The sequence below is a fragment of the Tursiops truncatus genome, chromosome 12 (assembly GCF_011762595.2).
Source record: "Tursiops truncatus isolate mTurTru1 chromosome 12, mTurTru1.mat.Y, whole genome shotgun sequence".
NCBI lineage: Eukaryota > Metazoa > Chordata > Mammalia > Artiodactyla > Delphinidae > Tursiops > Tursiops truncatus.
In genome coordinates, this window is record NC_047045.1 from 21034078 (window position 1) to 21055689 (window position 21612).

General features: G+C 41.5%; 1 protein-coding gene across 1 annotated transcript; it reads right to left on the minus strand.

The window, feature by feature from the left end:
- Positions 1–16342: 16342 nt before the first annotated feature.
- On the minus strand, positions 16343–17251 carry GJB7 (gap junction protein beta 7). The gene has a single exon (XM_033836634.1). The coding sequence runs from the start codon at positions 17147–17149 to the stop codon at positions 16343–16345; it is 807 nt and encodes a 268-aa protein (XP_033692525.1). The 5' UTR covers positions 17150–17251.
- Between the last annotated feature and the right edge of the window lie 4361 nt (positions 17252–21612).

Below are 21612 nucleotides of genomic sequence, written 5' to 3' on the forward strand. Positions count from 1 at the left end.
ACTACCACTCAGTGAACAAAATTTGTTTTATTTCCTGATGAACTTGCTCATTAGAGGTGCCTCTCATTTCAGTGATCGCTCCATAAATGGGGGCCCTACGCTTTGACATAATCGAAACCTGTATCACTTCCAAATATGGAATTCAGATTCCCTTTCTCCAACCACAATCTTTCTCCAGCTCATCTGCTCGAGATACCTCCATTAAAAAGTATTTCTACCTCATCACGAATAACAGTTAATGCTACCACTTGCTCACTATTCATCAGTTCACTCCCTGCCCTCAACTTGTCTGGCTTAGAGACTAGATCCCACTTTGCAAATATCCTCAGACCATACCCCTGCACCTCCCTTTATGTCGTGATCTGGAAAAATCGCAGTTTTCTGTCTACTCTTGAGCAGTTGAATAGGAGAAAATTGTTACAACAGGCAGGTTTATAATCTCAAAACTTAAAATAGGCTCAAAACTGGCATTTTTTCTGCAGTTTTATTGTAACAATTTGTTTCCACAAGCTTAAATGATTTATGTACTTTTTTTTTTCTTTTTTCTGCTGAGAAAATACAAAAATTTGACAGGAACTTTCTCAAATTTCATCACTAAGTTTACAAACCCATCTATATCTGCACTCTCTTCTACTTGTCAAAAGCCCTCCTCACCTTCTCAGAAACCTTGAATTAACTACTCTTGTTTCATCAATCTTTCTTTTCCTAGATCCTTTCCAACAGCTCATATTAGTCCCTAATAGCTACTGTTCTTGAAAGAAAAGGGGGAGAGTGGTCATTTGATCCCATCCAACTATAACCCCTTTTATTTAGTTCCCATCGTAACTAATCTGAGTTGCCTCCATTTTTCATTTACTACCACTTTGTGTGTCCCTACAACTTTGCTGAAAGTGCTTTCATCAGGATCACCAGTCTCTTCCATGCTGTCATACCTGTAGGTTCTTTTTCTGCCCTCATTTACTGCCTCAGGAGCATTCAGTAGGGTTGAGGACTTCCCCTTTGAAGTATTCTCCCTTGGTTTTCTTGGCATCTTCTCTTGGCTTTCTCCTTATCCTTACAGCAGCGGTTTCTGGCTGCTCCATCACTGACTCCAATCCTAGTTCCTCTTCCAGGACCTGGACCTTTGGCTCCTTGTGTGACTCTACACTCTCTTTGGATGGTGTCCATTCTGTGGAGCTTAGTATTATCAGTGTACCTGTCACACGTAAACACGTAACCCTAGGACCAAACTTTTTATAGTTCCAGGCTTTCATGTTCAGCTGCCTACCTCATAGTTAGGCATGTCATGTCATATCAAAGTCATTTTCCCCACCCTGCCTTCAACCTGTTCCTTTCCTAGTACTCTGTCTGAAGTCACTACCTAGGTTTCTCAAGTTAGGTTCTCTAGCCCCATGGCCAGTTAGTTACTCCATTACAGCACTCAACTTCCTTGATAGCATTCATCTTGAGTTGTAATGGCTTTTTTTCTGCCGTGCTTAAATCTCACGCCGCCACCACCACTGCCGCAAAACCAACCTATAGGTTGCACAAGGGCAGAAATCTTTCTAGTTAGATCGCCTGCTGCTTTATGCCAAGCACCTAGTCCAGTACCTTAAACATAATATGTACTTAGCAGTAGTAAGATTTTATTGAATGCTTAAATGGAAGTTGAAGAAAACTTGACTCAAACTCTCATGGAGCTCAGAAGTACACAATTACTATCATTACTAGTTCTAGGGGTACTGTGAGAATATATAATAGCGTGAGAATATGATACTGCATGGTCTGTAGTGAGGGGAAGCAGTTAATGAAGACTTCACTAAAGAAGGAGGTATTGGAGGAAGCAAGGCAGAGGAAGCTCCAGGCTAAAGGGAAACTGAAAAACTGGTAGGAATAACTTTAAAGGAAATGGTAAAAAAAAAAAAAAAAAAAACAAAACTGATAGCGTTTGAAGTAAGCAAGGACCACATCACACTGTGTCTTAGACCTAATTGTATTGGACTTTATCCTGGGTTCACATTTGGGTTTCAAGCAAAAGAATAAGATTCTTACATCTGCAGTTTTGTGGGTTTTTTAAAATCTATTTTTGGGCAGAGGCTACTCTTCGTTGTGGTGTGTGGGCTTCTCATTGTGGTGACTTCTCGTTGCAGAGCATAGGTTCTAGGCACGCAGGCATCAGTAGTTGTGTGTGGGCTCTAGGGCGTGCGGTCCTCAGTAGCTGTGGCACACGGGCTCAGTAGTTGTGGCGTGCGGTCTCCAGAGCACAGGCTCAGTAGTTGTGGTGCACGGGCTTAGTTGCTCCGCGGCACGTGGGATCCTCCCGGACCAGGGATCGAACCCATGTCCCCTGCTTTGGCAGGCGGGTTCTTAACCACTGTGCCACCAGGGAAGCCCCACATTTTCAGTTTTAAAAGTTCACTCTGGTGAGAGCATTCCAGTGGGGAATTCAAGTAGACCAGTTAAGAAGGCTGTCCAAGTCATCCAGGGGAGAGAGGATACTGTCGGTGTGGAGTGGTGATGGCTGAAGGAGAAAGGTGGATGGACTGGAGAGACCAAAAATATTTGAGAGGACTTGATCATTATGAGTTATGGGAAAGGAAGAGGAGGGGAGAAGTAGAGAAGATTTCCAGGGTTTTGCCTTGAATAAGTAGTTGAAGAAATACCATATGTTCAGGTAGGTGAGACGGGAAGAGGAGCCGTTTTGTGAATGGGTGAATGGCTATAGGAAAAAGTGCATAGAAAGGGCTCAGGGCTGAACTCTGAGGGACTCAGTATTTAAAAGTAGATTAGGGGGCTTCCCTGGTGGCGCAGTGGTTGAGAGTCCGCCTGTCCATGCAGGGGACACGGGTTCGTGCCCCGGTCCGGGAGGATCCCACATGCCGCGGAGCGGCTGGGTCCGTGAGCCATGGCCACTGAGCCTGTGCGTCCGGTGCCTGTGCTCCGCAACGGGAGAGGCCACAACAGTGAGAGGCCCGCGTACTGCAAAAAAATAAAAATTAAAATAAAAGTAGATTAAGTGATAGGAAAAATCATGAGACATAGGATGGAAAGCATCCTCTGGCTTTAGTGGTAAGAAAGTAATTAGTGACCTTGGCAATTACGTAGTTTGAATGGAAGCCAGTTTTGAGGGATGTAGAGAGCAAGTGTACACGCCTATTTTTGGAAAGTTGGTTGTGAAAGAGAAGATAGAATGGTAGCTGGAGAGTGTTATGGATTCCAACTAGTTTTTACAAATGGAGCATATTTTAAGTGCCAGTGAGGAGGATTTGGTAGAGAGGGGTTCAGATGTGAGAAATAGAGTATCATAAAATTCTTTACTTTCTGGCTTGGGTAATTGTGAATGATGATGCTGTTTACCAAGACAACATACAGGTGTACCTCAGATACTATGGGTTAAGTTCCAGACCACCGCAATAAAGCAAATATCGCAATAAATTGAGTCACACAAACTTTTTGGTTTCCCAATGTGTATAAAAGTTATGTCTACACTCTACTGTAATCCGTTAAGTATGCAGTAGCATCACGTCTGAAAAACAATGTGCACACTTTAAAAATGCTTTGTTGCAGGGGCAGTGGGATGAATTGGGAGAATGACTGACACACATACACTGCTGTGTATCAAACAGACAGCCAGTGAGAACCTGCCGTAGAGCACAGGGAACTCGGTGCTCTGTGGTGACCTAAACGGGAAGGGAATCCAAAAAAGGGGATATGTGTATGCGTATAACTGATTCACTTTGCTCTACACAGCAGAAATTAACACATTACTCAAAAACAGCTATACTCAAAAAAATTAATTTAAAAAGATGCTTTATTGTTAAAAAACGCTAACCATCATCTGAGCCTTCAGCTAGTTGTAATCTTTTGGCAGGAATAACATCGAAGATCACTGATCACAGACCACCATAACAAATAGAATAATAATAAGTTTGAGATACTGCAAGAATTATAAATGTGGCAAAGACGTGAAGTGAGCAAATGCTATTGGAAAAATGGCCCCGATAGACTTGCTTGACACAGGGTTGCAACAAACCTTCAGTTTGTAAAAAATGCAGTATTTGTGAAGTTCAGTAAAGCAAAGAGCAATAAAACGGGTATGTCTGTAGAAGGAACATAGCATTGAAGGAAAGGCTAATATTGAGTTTGAGGTTCTTGTAGGTCATTAAGGCAGAGAGGTATAGTGATCAGTTCTTTATAGGGGTCTGAAACAGCTCTGTCCCTTGAGGACAAGCATCCTGTCTTTGTCTTCTATCTCCTGAGCATTTAGCCCATAATCTGAGGTATAGTAAGCACCTGATACATTTTGCTGGAATTGAAAGAAGCAGCAAGCACGTAGGGGAAAAAATACGTCACCACAGGGAGAACCCTGAGGAACACCAATACTTAGTGGACACTCAGTGGGCAGAAGAAAAAGTAGCAGAGAGGACTTGGGAAGGAAGTGTTAGGTGACAGCCAGGAAAGGAGGTAGGGTATGGAGAATTATGGAAGCCAGAGAGAAAATGGGGAAGGAAACTAGTCAGGAGCTGACCTTATTGGAAGGCCTTTAAGGTAAAGTCGAATATTTATGAATTCTGGGGAGGTACCCATTAAAGAGGCAGAAGCTGACATAGAGTAGTAGATGGAACCTGGTCTCAAGAACAGGTGGAGGTATTAGCATTACCAAATAGAAAGGACATCTCTTAGACTGAGTCTGTTAAGTAGGAATGTTGAGTTCCTAGGAAACGGAACATTCCTGCTCCAGAGGAAGCCTTGGAAAAGTAGGAAATCAACATTTAAATGTTAAAGTTTGAAGTGAAGAATGAGAGAAGGGGCCAAATATAAAAGCATTATTGATCAGCGTTCAAGGCCCAGCTGAGTTAGGAGAGCATAATCTTGTAGTAGCACTGTCTGCATGGTTATGTAATATTTCCAGTAGTGTTCCTCAGCTTGAACAGTGGAGGAAGAAGGAAGAGGTTGCATAGTCCCAGGAGGAGTATTATTACATCAATGAATTGAGACTGGTTAGGGTAGGAAACAAAGCCAAGAGTACAGAAGAAAATGGAGTGGTCTGGCTTCCCTGGTGGCGCAGTGGTTAAGAATCCGCCTGCCATTGCAGGGGACAAGGGTGCGAGCCCTGGCCCGGGGAGATCCCACATGCCGCGGAGCAACTAGGTCCGTGCGCCACAGCTACTGAGCCTGCGCTGTAGAGCCCGCGAGCCACAACTACTGAGCCCGTGCTCCGCAACAAGAGAAGCCACCCAGTGAGAAACCCACCCACCACAACAAAGAGTAGCCTCCGCTCGCCACAACTAGAGAAAAGTCCATGCACAGCAACAAAGACCCAACGCAGCCAAAAATAAGAATAAATTTTTGAAAAAGGAAAATGGAGTGGTCAAGGGACTGGAGGTCTTTTTTTTTTTTTTTTTTTTTTTGAGGGGGGGTTAGAAGATTCAGTATTATTTATTTTTATACAATTTTAAAATTTTGGTGTATAGTTGATTACCAGGGTGTTTCAGGTGTACAGCAGAGTGATTCAGTTATACATGTATCTATTTTTCAAATTCATCTCCCAATTATTACAGATTATTGAGCAGAGTTCCCTGTGCTGTACAGTAGGTCCTTGTTATCTACTTTAAATGTAGCAGAGTGTACATGTCAATCCAGAACTCCCAATCTATCCCTCCCCCCGACCCTTCCCCCTGGTAACCATAAATTCTCTAAGTCTGTTTTTGTTTTGTAAATAAGTTCATTTGTATCATTTTTTTTCAGATTCCGCAGGAGGTCTTAATGGTGCCAAAGAGAGGGTATAGTAGGCATAAGGCCAAGAATTAGGTATGAAAGACTGGAGCATTGCAATTTAAGATTTTAGGAGTAATGTAACACAGTGTCTGGAAATGGCCAGAGAACTATATTTCTGAATTAGAATGTAGGTGAAGGCTGATAGAGTTGAGAAATTGAAACAGCTTTTGGTCTAATTTATTGGATGGACCGTACACCGAAGATGCCGTTAGTAGGAAGTGGTGTAAGAAGACTGAGTCCAGTGCTGAAGTCCTAAATTAAGAGATTCAGTGGAGAGCGTGCTTCCAGACTACATGGTACACGTAAGGAGTTTTGGAAAGTAGCTTCTTCATGGTATCCTCTTGGCCCAAAAGTCTTGGGAGATCCAGGTTAAGTTAAGATAAAGTTGCAGAATATAAAGATGAGCTTTGAATTCTTTCTTCAAGACCAAGTGTATAGTCTAGCAGGAACCTGCTCTATCTAGCTTTCCCAGGCCTAAGTCCCGTGTGTCAGATCTGCTAGTAATAGTAAAACAGTTAATATTATTTGACTTTTACTACGTGCCAGGCACCGTGCTAGGAACTTTCCTTGTACTTCCATTTCTTCTTTCACCAACTCTAAGAGTTCGGTGCTCATCCTCATTTTAAGATGAGGACAGTGTAGGTGTCTTGCCTGAAGATTGCACAGCTAGTATGTGGCGGAGCTGAGAGCTGAAACCAGGCAGACTGACTCCAGAGTTTGTACATCCCTTGGTATGGAGAACACAGGCAGCCACATGAGCTAAGAGGTTGCTCAGTGTCTTTAGCTGGAATGATGTTGTGAAGATTGTCCTGGTAGCTGGAGGGCATTTTCCCCAAGTGATTAGGAGACAGTATTAGGAGATGGTTTGTAAATGATACTCCTTTTTTAAGACCCACATTTATGAAATTTTTTCGTCTATAGTTTAATAATGATTCCAAAGGAGGGAAAACCACTTCTGGAAGCCAATCTAGAGCCGTGAAGGTAGGGAACATAGAGGAGCAAAGGGCCCCTGCTGGCGATGTTCACTCAAAAAGCAAAGGAGCTGAGAGACAGAAGGAAATGAGAAGCCGCTGTGGAGGGCTAGAGTGGATTCTGCCTAGCTCTCTACTTACTCTAGTCAGTGTGTATGGGGAGCCCTATAACTGAGACTAATAATAGGGGTTTTGTTTGCTGCCCACTTAGCCACCAGGTTCTCGTGTTCCCCAGAATAGCTGTGGGAGTGGCAAAAGAATGTTCATTCTGCAAGCTGCACTTGCACAGACTTTAGTGCTACCAGTCCTGGACCCCCTAAGTGCCACTATCCCACAGGGGAGGTTGGAGAAGAGGAACAGGGCACCGGGGTGGTAATAGTAGCCCTCGTGTGCCAAGGTCCCTGCCAAGCAGTGAGGTGTTGAAGTCACAGGGCTTTTGAGGACACGGTGGGTTTCAAACTATTCAGGAGCAGATCACACCAGGAAATTCTTAGAAATCAGGTACCTGGGAGTCATCCTCACCAGGAGACTGCCCCCGCCCTTGCCAAGTCAAAGTCCTCCCTTTTATACGGAGGCTTCACAGTGTAAAGCAACACCTAGACACTTAGGGATGGGAGGGGGGGTGGGATTATACAGAGCATCAACCTCTTACATATTTCTACAACACTTCTGCAATCAATACAACCCAGATGTTCAAACCACTGGAACCTTTTGGTAATTCTTGCTTGTTACCTCCAACCCTACAAAACCACTTAGTTAGCTGGTAAACTCATTACATTTACTTATTTGAAAATTTCAAAAGCATCCTTAATGTATTTGCTAAACCTGCTTACAGCTACTTAAAACTGGAGCATTACAAAGTTGTTTTCTCAAGTATATCTGTCCTCAAAGGAAATTTTCTAATCCATGGTGGCTGTTGGGTGGTGTTCTAACCTGATTTATACAGCTTAAAGTGTAATTCTCAACCCCTGCTCCATGAGAAGAACAGGAAACTTAGCAACTCTGTTTTATAAAGACAGTGACATACGGGGAAATTAAATGACTTGTGACAGTAAACCTACAAAACAGGTCTCTTGACCCCTGGTTCAGAACGCTTTCTGTCCTGCTGGTTGAAGGTGTTGCCATTTCAAAGCAGGAGGATGAAGGTGGAGAGTGGCAGGGTTATACAGGGAAAGTTCTCATTGGAAATATGGGAAGCAGTGCCATATACTTATTTTAGTAATAAGGCAAAATTATAAGTTGTCACACGTCATGGCATATGTTGGTGTCTTACACTTTAAAAATAGTTCTTCTAAAAAAAATGCAGTCTACATGTTACCAATATAAAACGAGAAACTGAAGCAACTCTAGTTTCTTCCAACAAAACCTTGATCCCACACCAGTTCCCCAGCCGAAGTAGATGGGCCAGAAGTATGAAAGGCAACAGCACCTCTGCTAGAAGTGAAGCAACCAGAAACATCCAGAATGTTCTGTGTGATAGTGGTGTGCACTTTCCAACACAAAATAGTGATTGGTTGTGTGTAGTCATTGAGCTTTTAACTTGTATTATTGTGCTCCTGTGCTCGCTCGCACTCTCTCTCTCTGTCTCTAAGCTTACAACCCTGACAATGAGAGAAAATCTACATTTCGATTTTAAAACTGTAGGCTGGAACCCAGCCTTCCTACAGCCTGGCTATGTTTTGTTTTCTTTTCACTAACCAAACTATAACGTGTAGGCAGCTTTTTTCAGAAGTACAACAGGGAAGCAAAGGGCAGACATGTTCCAGGAGAGCTTTCAAGTCTGATCCATTGAATCAGGCACTCAGTGGAGCTGCAGTTTGAGCACTGAGCTCAAAGATCCTGGAAGGGAGGCTTGGGAACCCAAGACTGAAGTCTGGCTCTATCTAATAGGACAGTGGGTAATATTTAATAATTGTGTCAGACACTGCTCCTGATAGATGTCCACTGATTTAATCACAACCATATGAGGTAGCTGGCTGTCACCACCGGACTCATCTACTCCAGGAGACCCATGTGTTCTTACTGAGGTTACCAATCCTAGAATACTGCTTTGAAGGGAAATTTATATAATAGTTATAATAGTATATATGTACATGTACACACACATATGTACGTATACCTTCAGCAGAGAAAGCAGACATTGTAGTAGATTTTGTAACCCTGTCAGAGTGGGAAGAGCGACCCTGCCACCATTTGGATTTGATAAAATCTATATTTAAATCCTGTTATTACCTTGCTTTCCCATCTCTATTAGAGGCGATGTTCATATTGGCTTCACAGGAAAAGTTACATACACTCCTTTTCAGCAGTCGTGTATGGACGTCCTATTCCATAAATATTTAGATGGTTTTTGTGCACTTGTCTCTCAGTGCACGTTCTTTAATTCACTTCACTTGTAGCTGGCAGCATCTGTCTCTCTGACTTAAGGTTTGTAAGCCTTTGCTGGAATGAAGTTGGTCTGGAAGTGAAATTTGAGGTGCAGCTCATTTACCTGCGTATAAAATAAGTTTAAAGTGGGTATGTGTGTGTAAACTCCTCAGTTCCAGAGGCTTTGCTGTATGTGCTGGTCAAACGCTGAGCTGCACAGGAGTAAGAGGCCACAAGGTGGCAAGCTAAGACTGGGAAGTGTAGCTAAGGTCCAGAAACTGAACCAGGAATTACGTTTTCATTGTTTTATAAATTATCTTTATAAAGGGCATGGGCTAATATGTGGTGGTCATTTATATTTTTTGACTACTTATGATAGTTTGAATAGATATTGGAACAGTTTTAAAAATTGGGAGATGACTATGATATATTAGCTGTTGATTCATTTTAGGAAAAATAGGCCACTGTTTACAATGGAAACAGACTAGAGTCACCTTGCATGGATTATACATATTTTTAACTTTTCCCAAAGCACCAGTCGAAAAATCTTGTTCTGATTAGAAGGTAGTCAGTGCCGCCTCCACATGCAAAGGAGGCTTGGAAATGTGCCTTTTAAGCTGGGCACGTTGCCACTCCCAACAAAATCAGAGTCAGCTAAAGCAGAATTAGTTGCCTAATAAAGTCAAACAAACAAACAAACAAAAACTGGATGCAACACAGTCGGCCATTACATGGAATACCAATATTCCAGAGATCTTTGAAGCTATTTGTACAGGAAGCTTCTGGAAGGCTAGATTTGGAGTTTTAAATAACCGAATTCTTGCTCTGTCATTTCCTCTAACGTTAGGCAAAGTCACTTTATCATTCTGAGTTGTAGTCTTCTCATTTGGAAGTATTTTTAAGGTTTCTTCTAATTCCAGAATACTATGATTTTTTTAGCTTATACAACATAGTTATGCTGTAAATTTCATGAATACATTAATTGCTGTCAGCAACTAGTGTGGATTAAGCCCTTAAGGTATGATGATGAAGGCCTTGGCTCTACCTGCATTCAATATGCTCATATTTAGAGGAGGATTTAAAAGAACCAAGCAAATAATGGAGGGAGAAGTGATATAATACAGCCATGTATTAATATCTAACATTAAAAAAAATAACCTCTATGTGCCAGTGCTTTGCATGGATCATCTCATTTAATTCACTCAACAACCCTATAAGATAGGTATTATTTATCCCCATTTTATATCAAAAATTTGCTCTCTGATAGAAATATTTGATCCAGACTTTGAAATGAAATTAGAATTTCTCAAGCTGAAGAAAAGATGAATGAAAACATACAAAACATTGATTATCTTACATGTCGCTATAATGCCATGATTTTAAAGAAGGTAAATCTTATAACCATTTCTATGGAACTGCCTAACGTGTTTGTTGTAATGAGGAGTCTTGTTATTGTATAATACATGAAATCTGTTTTTTTTAAGGCAATTCTCTATTAATCAGAGATCTTTCTGTGGTATCAGGTTTATATAGTGATATAGCCAATATAAAGTCTCACTGTTTTATCAGGCAATCATTTAATTGTGATGCAGTTCAAATTAATAGAACATTTCTATATTAGGTAAAAATCTTTATTTCTTTGATGTTCACCCATTGGTCCTGGTTCTCAAATCTCGGAACATGAAATAAGTTACTTGTTTTCCAAGCATTGGGAAAGTCATTCCCTATAGTCTGAACACGAACTTCTAGTACAACAGAATTAAGTGAACTTTCTTTCATTAGCATCATATTACACTGTTCATGTTAAGGTGATGGATAGCTAAAGCTCCACGGACTTTACCTCATGAGCCAATATCAATCCTGGTCTCATGTTAAAATTTAAATCTTGATGCAGAATGATTACTCGTTGCATTTCACCTGACTTGTTCTTTTTTTATATATTTTATTTATTTATTTATTGTGGCTGCGCCGCAGCGGCCTCTTCGTTGCAGCATGCGGGCTTCTTAGTTTCGGCATCCATGTGGGAGCTAGATCCCTGACCAGGGATCAAACCTGGGCCATCTGCATTGGGAGTGCGGAGTCTTACCCACTGGAGCACCAGGGAAGTTCCTCACCTGACTTGTTCTGAACAAAAGTCTATTGAGATCTTTAAACACGTCTCATTTCTGCCTTTCAATATCCTGGTCATTTCTTTTGTCTTCAGTAGATAGAAGCGTGCCTTCTGTGTCTTCATCCTAATTAGTAATATGAATGTAGTCAGGAACGTTTTTGTCTATAAGTGAAAGAGACTAACAAATCAATGGCTTACATCAGGTGGGAGTTAAGTTCTCTTTCACATAACAACAAAAACAAAAGCATGGAGACAGGCGGTGCAGAGCTAATGGCAATTCCATAATGGTGTCAATGTCCCAGGAGCTTTCTTTCTGCTCCTTCATCCATAAGGTCTTGCTTCCATCCTCAGAGTCACCTCATGGTAGAAGATGTTCACTGCAGCTCCAGCTATGATGTCTCAGTCAGGAAGAGACGGGGGGAGCAAAAAGCATGCAAGGTAGATCGGCTCCACTTTTTAACTCTCCCCAAAGCATCAGTCACAAAATCTTGTTTTGACAAGAAGGTTGTCACACACTGCTAACTACATGCAGAGGAGACTTGGAAATGTGCTTTTTTTTTTTTTTTTTTTTTTAAAGCTGGGCACATTGCCACCCCCAACAAAATCAGAATTCTTTTAGGTGGAGAGGAATAAATATTGGGCAGATGAAAGATGGAAGAGGCAAGAGGAACACAAAGATTTTCTTCCCCAGAAACACTGTACTCCTCGGTACCAGGGACCTAAGCTGTGGCAATACAAGGATGTGAAGAGATGAATGAGACAAGATTCTCGACCTTGGTCACAGTCAGTAGATTTAATATCATCATTAAATTAATGTGATTAGGAGCAATCTTCTCTAAGAAGATTGGCTTATCAGGTTTGCTAATCTTCTACAGAAAGGTCTCAAGTTACTGTACTTACTCTCCTTTGAGATCAATGCTTTTTAATTGAAGGCACTTGGCTAACCTAGTGAGTCATACTTTTAGTAACAGGGGATTGATGATCATCAATTTAGTTAATGACATTTTTATAACAAGAATGTGGAAATTGTACTGCTTAATATTCGTCTCCTCTGCCCCAGTCCTTTCCCTGAGGGCTAGGACTCTGGAGTCCGCTTCCTCACCTTCCTGTTGCTCTGCACAGACAAGCAGAGCCTGCCGCAGTTCTATACCACAACCATTCTGCCTATCTCCACTCTGACAGGAGACATTAATGTCTGAGAGAAACTTTAAGATAAAAATAAAGATAAAAAAGCTAAAACAAGATTTAAAAAACTACATATATCACTTTTGTCTGGACAACATTTTTTCTTTTTTCTTTTAATAGAAAATTAAATCTCCGTAGCTGGCGAAGGATCCGATACTTCACCTGTAAGTAGACGGGATGGTGGCTTATTTGGGTAACATCCAGAGCTCATTTCCCATTGCTTTCGGACAGAATTTATGGGTACAATTATAGAATTTTAAAAGATCATCTACATCTTCTCAGAATAGGAAGACTGTTTGTTAAACTCTCTGGCACAGTGGAAACAAGATAGGTCTCTGGAAAATTCTCAGAACTCGCCACAATCACCGATGTCTTTTACAGCTGAAAGAAGATTTGCTTTGTGAGAAAAGACCCAATTTTATATTAAAGAAAGAGCTGCTGGCAGGTCTCTCCCTTGGGCTTTTGTCATTAAAATTCAATTGAACGCTGACATTTTTTACCTCCACGTGCCCCATCACTGCTTTCCTTCCTCACCAGTTTTTCACAGAGCTGCAAAATGCCCTCTCGTTTGTGCTGTGTCATACGAAATATACAGACTAAATAAAATGTAAACTAGGAATACACTGGCATCAATGTTTAAGTCAAGTGTTACATGCATGTGATGAGATGCGAGCTAGAAAGAGATGGGGCACTTTGGGGTTTTCAATTGCTTTATTTTATTTATTAAAAATTTAAGGACTTCCCTGGCGGTCCAGTGGTTAAGACTCTGCGCTTCCACTGCAGGGGTCGCGGGTTCGATCCGTGGCCAGGGAAGAACCCGCATGCCATGCAGCCAAAAAATAAAAAATGTTTAAGGCATCTTTGGGAAATATAGAGATTTTTTTTTGTAATTAAAAACAAAAGTACATGTGAAACAGTGAAAAGATTTATAAAGAAAAAGTTCATCTCTCCTTCTCCTTCTCTTATTGTAACCAGTGTTGACATCCTTTCCCGTCTTTCCTCCTATTGACACAAACATTCTACACGTACACACGTGTAAAAGTTAGGATGCTTGAAGCCTAAGAAGGAAAGGCTAATACAGGAGAAGAGTCATACCTCTTTTTTCTATTATACAGGAAAGAAATTAATGAAGAACATGATTTTATTAGCACTCTTTTAGTTGCAAGGCCCAGAAACCCAATTTAAACCAGTTTAAACAAAAATGGGGAATTTATCTTCGATGTGACTAAACTGCAGAAAGGGTAGGGGTGGAGCCAGTGTCAGGGATAGCAGGATCAAAGAATTCAAACATCCTCAGGTCTTTGCCTTTTTTCCCCTCCCCTCTAGTCTTTGCAGTTTGTCTCTCTGAAGAAAGTTGGCTTAATTTCCTTGCGAAGACTGGAACCATAGCCACTTGCATGCTTGGCATTCTTCTATCCAAGTACTTGAAAAAAAAATTCCCTCCAGCTCCAATTAGAGGAAACCCTGTGGCCAGGGGCAAAGTTGTAACCAGAAAGATTCTGGGGAAGAGGGCAAGGGAAACAAAAGAATTGCAAGTCAGGAATGGCTTGAATGAAATTAGAAAGACATCTGTTTAGTGATCTGGGAAGCCTGATGTGGTGAGCAGGTAGTTTAAGGCAGACCTATGGTGATTGTTAACTCTGCTTTTACTAGCTGTGTGTCCCTGAAAGAAGTAACTGCCTTTGCGGGTCTCACTTTCTTCATCTCTAAGGTTACTGTCTGAGCACCAGAAGCTTGTAGGGGGTCAAGTGAGGTGATGTAAATACAGGATACAGGTGTGAGATACCCAACCCCATCTTCACCTCCATGCTCCTTAATGGAAGTGGAAATTTTCTGGAGGTGGGAATTATATCTAAAGATCCACAACACAGTGTCTTGCTTCTATTAATCATTACTCCATAAATATTTATTGAGAAGAGAAAGAATAAAGATGGCAAAATCTAACTGCCAATTTCTCTCAATCAAATGCTTTGGGTCTTCACTGACACCAAGACAGCCTCCAGAATGTTCATATAGGAAACTCATTTTGTAAATTAATTAAGCTTTAAAAAGAAAAAAATTACTCCCCTTCCTATCTAAACACCTTTATGCAAGGCCTTTACCTCCATTACCTTTAAGTCTCCTCTGTACGCAAAGTGGAAAGGCAAGAATGTACATGTGCATCCAATCCTCTTAGCTTGAGCAGAGCTTGTTGTCATAACTGAGGTGAAGAGGCTGAGGTCCCCAAAGGCGTTTCGGCAGCAAATTCATCCTCAGACTGAAAAATTCCCTGATGTCCATTCCAGTTCTGTGCACTAAAACCCTATGTTCTAGATTCCATGCCATGATCAGGGCCTCCAAAACCTTAAACCTCTCTAACCACCTCTTACTGTAGAAAAAAATATATGTTCCTTTAAGTCCTTCCTGGTTACCTGAATTTGTGAAGGCTAGCTTTTGTGAAAACACAAACATGTTTTCATGTCACAAGGTGAAGTACAATGGATACAAGTACCTGAGTCCAGCAGTGACATGTGGTGTAAACTGGAGGAGGGGGACCACAGAGTTCACATCCTCTCTGCTGTCCAGACAGTCTTTAAAACAGATTATGACCACTGTTGGCGGCATGGTCTGGAGGCTACATGATGACACAAATAACCTTTGTTATGCATGAACTGTAGTGAGATATTTTATGTTAAAGAGGGCAGGCTGTGGAAGACATGACATAATTTTAGTTAAAATTACATTTTTATGAACTTACATTTTGTTTTTAAAATCCCAGCGGAGAAGAATGATTTCTGAGCTATCTTTACCAGGCAGGGTTGCAAATCCTATTCTAAAATTGTCAGAACAAGTTTTATTTCACAGAACAATCATGCCCAGGGCAGCCAAGTAATGATATCGATGACAGTCAAGTCACACCGCAAAAACACTTCATTTTTATTCTGGAGAAATGCACATATGTTAGAGTATTAAATCCAAGGAGAATATAGCTGTGATTTTTTTTTAAATAGGAAAGTAAAAGAAAGCCATAGCTTTCAAATCAAGTGATAATAAACATATCTTTTTCTTCTTTTTACATTTTTTGAACCAATGTAACAGCAGAGTACACATTTTACTATCTATTCTAGAAGGAGATGTACTAGCAAATCGTAGGCAAACTATGACATATTGTATAGTACATTGTGAATTCCGGATTGTATAAAGGTCCAACATATGGAAATTTACAAAGTATTTCATTGTTCTGTGGTTAAAGATAAGTGTTCAGTAACTATCAGGTAGGCATATTCTTTATCTGGGTCTTCCCCTTGCTCCCTACCAATGTGCTTCTCTCTGTGGGACCTGCCTTCCCTCATGACTCTAGAATGACCCTTGCAAATGTCTGCTAGTTCAGGCTTAAGTGGAATTATCTCCCAGTAACATTTGTATTTAAGCTGGAGGCCAGTAAATGATGGCTTTCTTCCCTTTCCCCTAGTCCACTTATATCCAGGGACACCTAAACTGCAAAGCGTCCTGGGCTCTGTGGAGTTTTCCCCAGGCTGAACCCCCTCACTGAATGTGCTTCTGTGTGCCCCTGGTTAGCTGCTACCCCACCCTCATCACAGGCTTTCTCTACAAAGTTTGAGTAGGGCTGAGTGAGTGGAGCGTTGGCTGCCACTTGGAACGATTGCCAGTGCCTCAATTGTTGTTTGGAGGCCATCACATTCGAAAGAAGTGTCACTTTTTATATTTTCCAGTTGATAGATCTAAGCACTTAGAAGAATGATGTTAGTTGGCTTTCTTCAGACTAAGTTGCAATTAACCATTCAAACACAACTCATGTAGGGTTCATGTGGATGAACGCTACCACCAAACAATGAGACCTCTGTCTAGCACATACTGAAAAATTAAAAAATTCCTCCCAAGTGACATTAAGGCTGACACCCTTCGTTTTCCAAGGAAGCCTGTGTCTACTTCAGAGGGGTGCGGGTTTGCTTTAAGCCTCTTGTGTGCCACAGAGTACCTTTGTTTCCCCTCCCTGGGCTGTGCTCATGGCTGAGTCTAAGTGGTGCTTCTGGAGCAAGGGAGGGGCCCCCATCTCACCATATTTAACATATCTGAGGTTGTGGCACTCACACACTGAGGACTTGAGTTTTTTAGAGTATTTTTGGAGACAGCACTTAACAAAACACTTGAGGACCAAAAAACTCAGTTCAGTGAAATTCAGCACAACGCACAGGCATGAGGTAATGACCAAGAAGAGGGTGAAGATCGTTTTCTCCGTGGGTTTGGAGACGAAGCAGTCCACAGTGTTGGGACAAGGCTTCAAATCACACTTCATAAAATAGGGAACACTAAAGCCACCATAGAGCTTGTAAAATAAAACCAGGAAGCCAATTTCAAAACCAGTTTTAACAATGAGGCTGATCGGGTAAGTGTACCACAGGCCCCCATCCATGGTTCCTGGGCTGACATAGAGTTTCTTCCTGTGCCTTTTCTCTCTACCCTCACGATAGGCTACATGTAGAACCACCAGAAGTGAAGGCGTGGAGACCACGATCAGTTGTAAGGCCCAAAGTCTGACCTGGGAGATGGGGAAGAAGTAGTCAAAACACACATTTTCACAACCAGGCTGTCTAACGTTGCACTCAAACTCTTTCTGCTCATCTTTCCATACATGCTCTGCCGCCACCATGTAGACCAGCAAACGGAAGATGAACGTGACCGCCAGCCAGATCCGCCCGATCCCAGTGGAGTATTTATTTACTCCACTCAGGAGGTCTCTGAGGAACGTCCAACTCATGACTTAGATTCCAAAGAAGGCAATATTCTGCAAAAGAAAACAGTTTCATCCTGATTCATTTACTTCTATTCCATTGATCATTTCTACTGTCTTACTTGTAGATTATGGAATTATGGAAGATAAACTTGACTTTTTGCATTATTACAACCCTGGATGTTCAGGGCTCTCTAAGAATCCCATAGGATATGCTTGCTTTCATACAAGGAGGTGACACAGCTGGTCCACAGGACGTAAATGAGCCCATGCCCAGTTTAACTTGGAATTTGGTTTGTCATCCCACACACACTAGCCCATTCCCAGACAAATCCTTCTACTTTTTGGCTTCTCTCTAAGGATGGTTGGGTTCTATGGCTGATCTAGAAAGAATTAGATATGAATCCCAAGGTGACCTTGGTACCTTGAGATATCCCTCACATGCCAGCTTCTCTTTTTTTTTAATGTTCTTTTTTTATTGAAATATAGTAGATTTACAATATTGTGTTAGTTTCAGGTGTACAGCAAAGTGATTCCTATATATGTTTATTTCAGGTTATTTTCCATTATAGGTTATTATAAGATACTGACTATAGTTCCCTGTGTTCTACAGTAAATCCTTGTTGCTAATCTATTTTATATATGGTCGTGTGTGTCTGTTAATCTCAAACCCTTAATTTATCCCTTCCCACCCTTTTCCTTTTTGGTAACCATAAGTTTGTTTTCTATGTCTGTGAGTCTATTTCTGTGTATTAATTTTTGGATTCCACACATTGAAGTTGTAGTCTCTACTCACTTTCTCTAATTTGTCAGTGCCCGTCCCTAATCCCTAAAGGTTATTCCCTGTCCCTACCGCCTCCTGTGTCCCGTATCTCATCCCAGCTGCTTGCCTACAATTTGATAGTGAGAAGTGAGGCTCTCCACTATGAACTCCCTCAAACTCATGCTCCCTCATCCCTCCAGATCTACTTACATCGGTGCCCAACTTACCTTCTTTACCCAGTTTGGAGGGAGAGGGTTGGTCTCTTCTCACCTCAAAATGATCATGATCATTCCAGCTCTAATCCCATTCTTGATCTACCCATTTCCCCTGCTCTGAATTCTGTATCTTCACCCTCCACTGCTCCCTTCCTCTCAGTGTATAAACGTGCTGAAGTGTTGTCCATTTTTAGTGGGGGAATCTTCACAGCTTCTCTTTCTGACAACCTCTATCTTTATCCCTTATTTCTACTTCCTCAACTATTATTTACTCATCAACTCACTGAGTCTAGTTTTTCTTCTCAGCATTGCACTTAACTTCAACTACCTCTCAATTACCAAGTGTTCTGGGCGCTTCAAATCTCCTTTAATTTTCCTGTGGTGTTTGATGCTGTTGCCTGCACTTGTGTTTTTGAAACTCTTTCAGCCTTGATTTCCATACCACTCTCCCCGCTCTTTCTGTTATTCTGATCCTCTTGATTGTACCATCTTGGTTGTCTTTGCCCAGCCCTGAACAGCTCTGTCCTCTGCTCTTTTCTCCCTCCATATGCCCTCCCTGCAAAACCTCATGCATTCCTACAGATTCAACTACTGCTTTCAGGTTCTCCTTTCTCAAATCTTAGGCTCCTCCCCAGACTTCCAGATCTCACAGCCTCCTGGCTATTATCTAAATATCCTACAGGCATCTCAAACTTGATATGTCTGTAGTTCAATGTATTATCTGCTCTGCTCTTTGATTTCCTTATGTGGTTAAACAGCATCACTAACGCCCAAGCACCCAGGTCAGAAATCTCATATTCATCCTAGATGCCTCTCTCACGACCCTTTTAAAATTGCTCACCAAGTTCTTCTGATTCCTCCTAAATATCTCTCAAATTCACTTCCAAGTCACTGCTGAGCTCTCTCTCACCCATACAGCCCTCCCACTGCTTTCTACGTCCGGTCTCAGCATCTCCTCCGTTCCCCTCCTAGTACACCCTCAATGCTCCTCAGTTCTCTTGCGCCCCTCTCCGTCTCTTTTGCTCGTTACCCTACAAAAGTGGATAGGAAGCTAGGGAGCCTTCTTTCCCAACTCAGCGACACTGTCTTTCTTGCACTCTTGGCTTCCATCTTGTCATATAACTGAACTCCATGGGCTGGGCAGTGATTTTTCTTTCTTTTTTTTTTTTTTGCGGTACGCGGGCCTCTCACTGCTGTGACCTCTCCCGTTGCGGAGCACAGGCTCCGGACGCGCAGGCTCAGCGGCCATGGCTCACGGGCCCAGCCGCTCCGCGGCATGTGGGATCTTTCCGGACCGGGGCACGAACCCGTGTCCCCTGCATCGGCAGGCGGACTCTCAACCACTGCGCCACCAGGGAAGCCCCTGATTTTTGTTTCTTGAGCCTACAGTGTGCTCAGCCTTCTCTGTTTAGTGCTCTTTTGAGTTGGTCTCTCACAACCAGCCTGGAAAGTGGGGTTTTTGTTGGTTTGTTTATGGTGGCGGTTGTGTTGTTCTTTCAGATGAGAAAGCAGACTCTGAAAAATAAAGCCACTTCCCAAGGTCACAAAATAAGAGGCAAAGCAGGGTCCAAATCCAATTTTCGTTACTCTAAAACAGAGTTTCTCAACAGTGGCACCATTGACATTTGGGGCTGGATAATTCTTTGTTCCAGCAGCTGTCCTGTGCATTGTAGGCTGTTAGGCAGCGTCCCTGGCTTCTCCCAGCTAGATGTCAGTAGCACCACCTCCCGCCCTATTTGTGACAACCAGAAATGTCTCCGGACAATTCCAAATGTACACTGGGGAGATGTAGCAAAATCTCTCCAGTTGAAACCATTGCGTCTCTAGTACAATCAGAAGATGTGGACTGGAGCTCCAGGTCTGCCGCTAAGATACTTCATGATTTCTCAGGTGAAAACCTTGCCATTTCAGGTCCTATCTCCTATTACAAAGATGGGTTACATCTTGCCTTCTCTATAGACTCCGCCAGAGGAGCATCATGGAAATGATGATGTGAGGGGAACCAGAAGGTAAAGAAAATGGGGATATTGTGATAGTAGCGTTCCTGCCAGAGCTCGTCACATGATCTCCTCCAGAGGGAACATTATGTAACAAGCTCACATGCTAGAACCCTGACATGTATGAAGGTTAAGAGGTATTTTCAGAGACAACAAAGACACATGTACACAATGCCCTATTCAGCAGGGAATAAATACTTCAATGTCCTTGGTTTTCAGAACACAAACAAAATTGTATTAAATAAAAAGGATTCTCAAATCCACCTGAAAGGTTAACATCTCCATGAATTATTAAATCAAAGCCCCAAAGATTAAAAAGGGGACAAAAGGATCTTATGTTTCCCTATGACATGTGTCATTGGGCATTTATCTGTATTATTCACGAGAATATTTATGTAATGTTGCAAAATATTTAAAAGTACCCTGTTGGACATTTCAGAGAACGGATAAAGGTAAGAGATTTTCTTTTTTTCAAAAAGAAAAGTAGTAAGAAAGTGACTGGTGTTTGAATAGGATCAGAAGACACCATCAAATGTGTCAGGACTATGAATTTCACCTGACTAATGTCCATCCTATTTTGAAGTTCTCTGCTGATGGAAAGGCAATGGCTTTCCTCAGGAGGGAGGGGTGTTCTAATATGAGTCCACTTTTAACAGGGGTGGTTTACCATAGCGGATAAGAGCCTGAACACAGTGTTGGACTCCTTGGGTTCAAGTCCAAGTTCATCTGTGACAATAATAGTACCTACCTCATGGGGCTCAAAACAGAGACTGACACACGGTAGGTGTTCAGTAAGCATTATCATTATAATTTTTAGTTTTTCCATTAAAAACCTTTTCTTGGTGTCAGAGTGAAGTCTTTCCAATTGCAAGGTAAGTATATATATATTTTTTTCTTTTTTTTTTTCTCTAGCTCTGTTCCTATGAAGGATAATAGTTAGGAATCTCCCAGTAATAGCCCTTTAAGCATTTGAAAGCGGTGAAGTCATCAGCTCAACATTTTTATCTCTTAATAATGTAGATTGTCTCCTTATTTTTAAAAAGGGTCTTTAATTTATCCCTTTTATTAAATTACTAAGGATTACTCCCAATTTTTAGAGTTTCCGTTTACTATTTCTAATGTACAAATTATCCTATGACTCTCTCCTTTCTCTTAAAAAGCAGTAGTTAACTGCATAGGAATTTAGTTTGGAAAACATAAATATTTTCAGAAAGTAAAATATTCAATATTCCAATATGAGGAATAATTTTGGAAATTGGAAATTTCCCCCAAACATTTGATCTAAATTAATTTTGTCTGTTATGTATTACAGACAAAATAAGTTGAACAGAGTTCTGTGGAATATGAGTGAAATGTGTATTGGGAAATAATGTGCATGTGTACGTTTCTCTAGGGGGAGTGGATTTAAAGAGGTTGGGGACAAAGGTTTGAACTTATATTCTGGAGGGCTTAGGACACATTTTTTTTTTTTAACATCTTCATTGGAGTATAATTGCTTTACAATGGGGTGTTAGT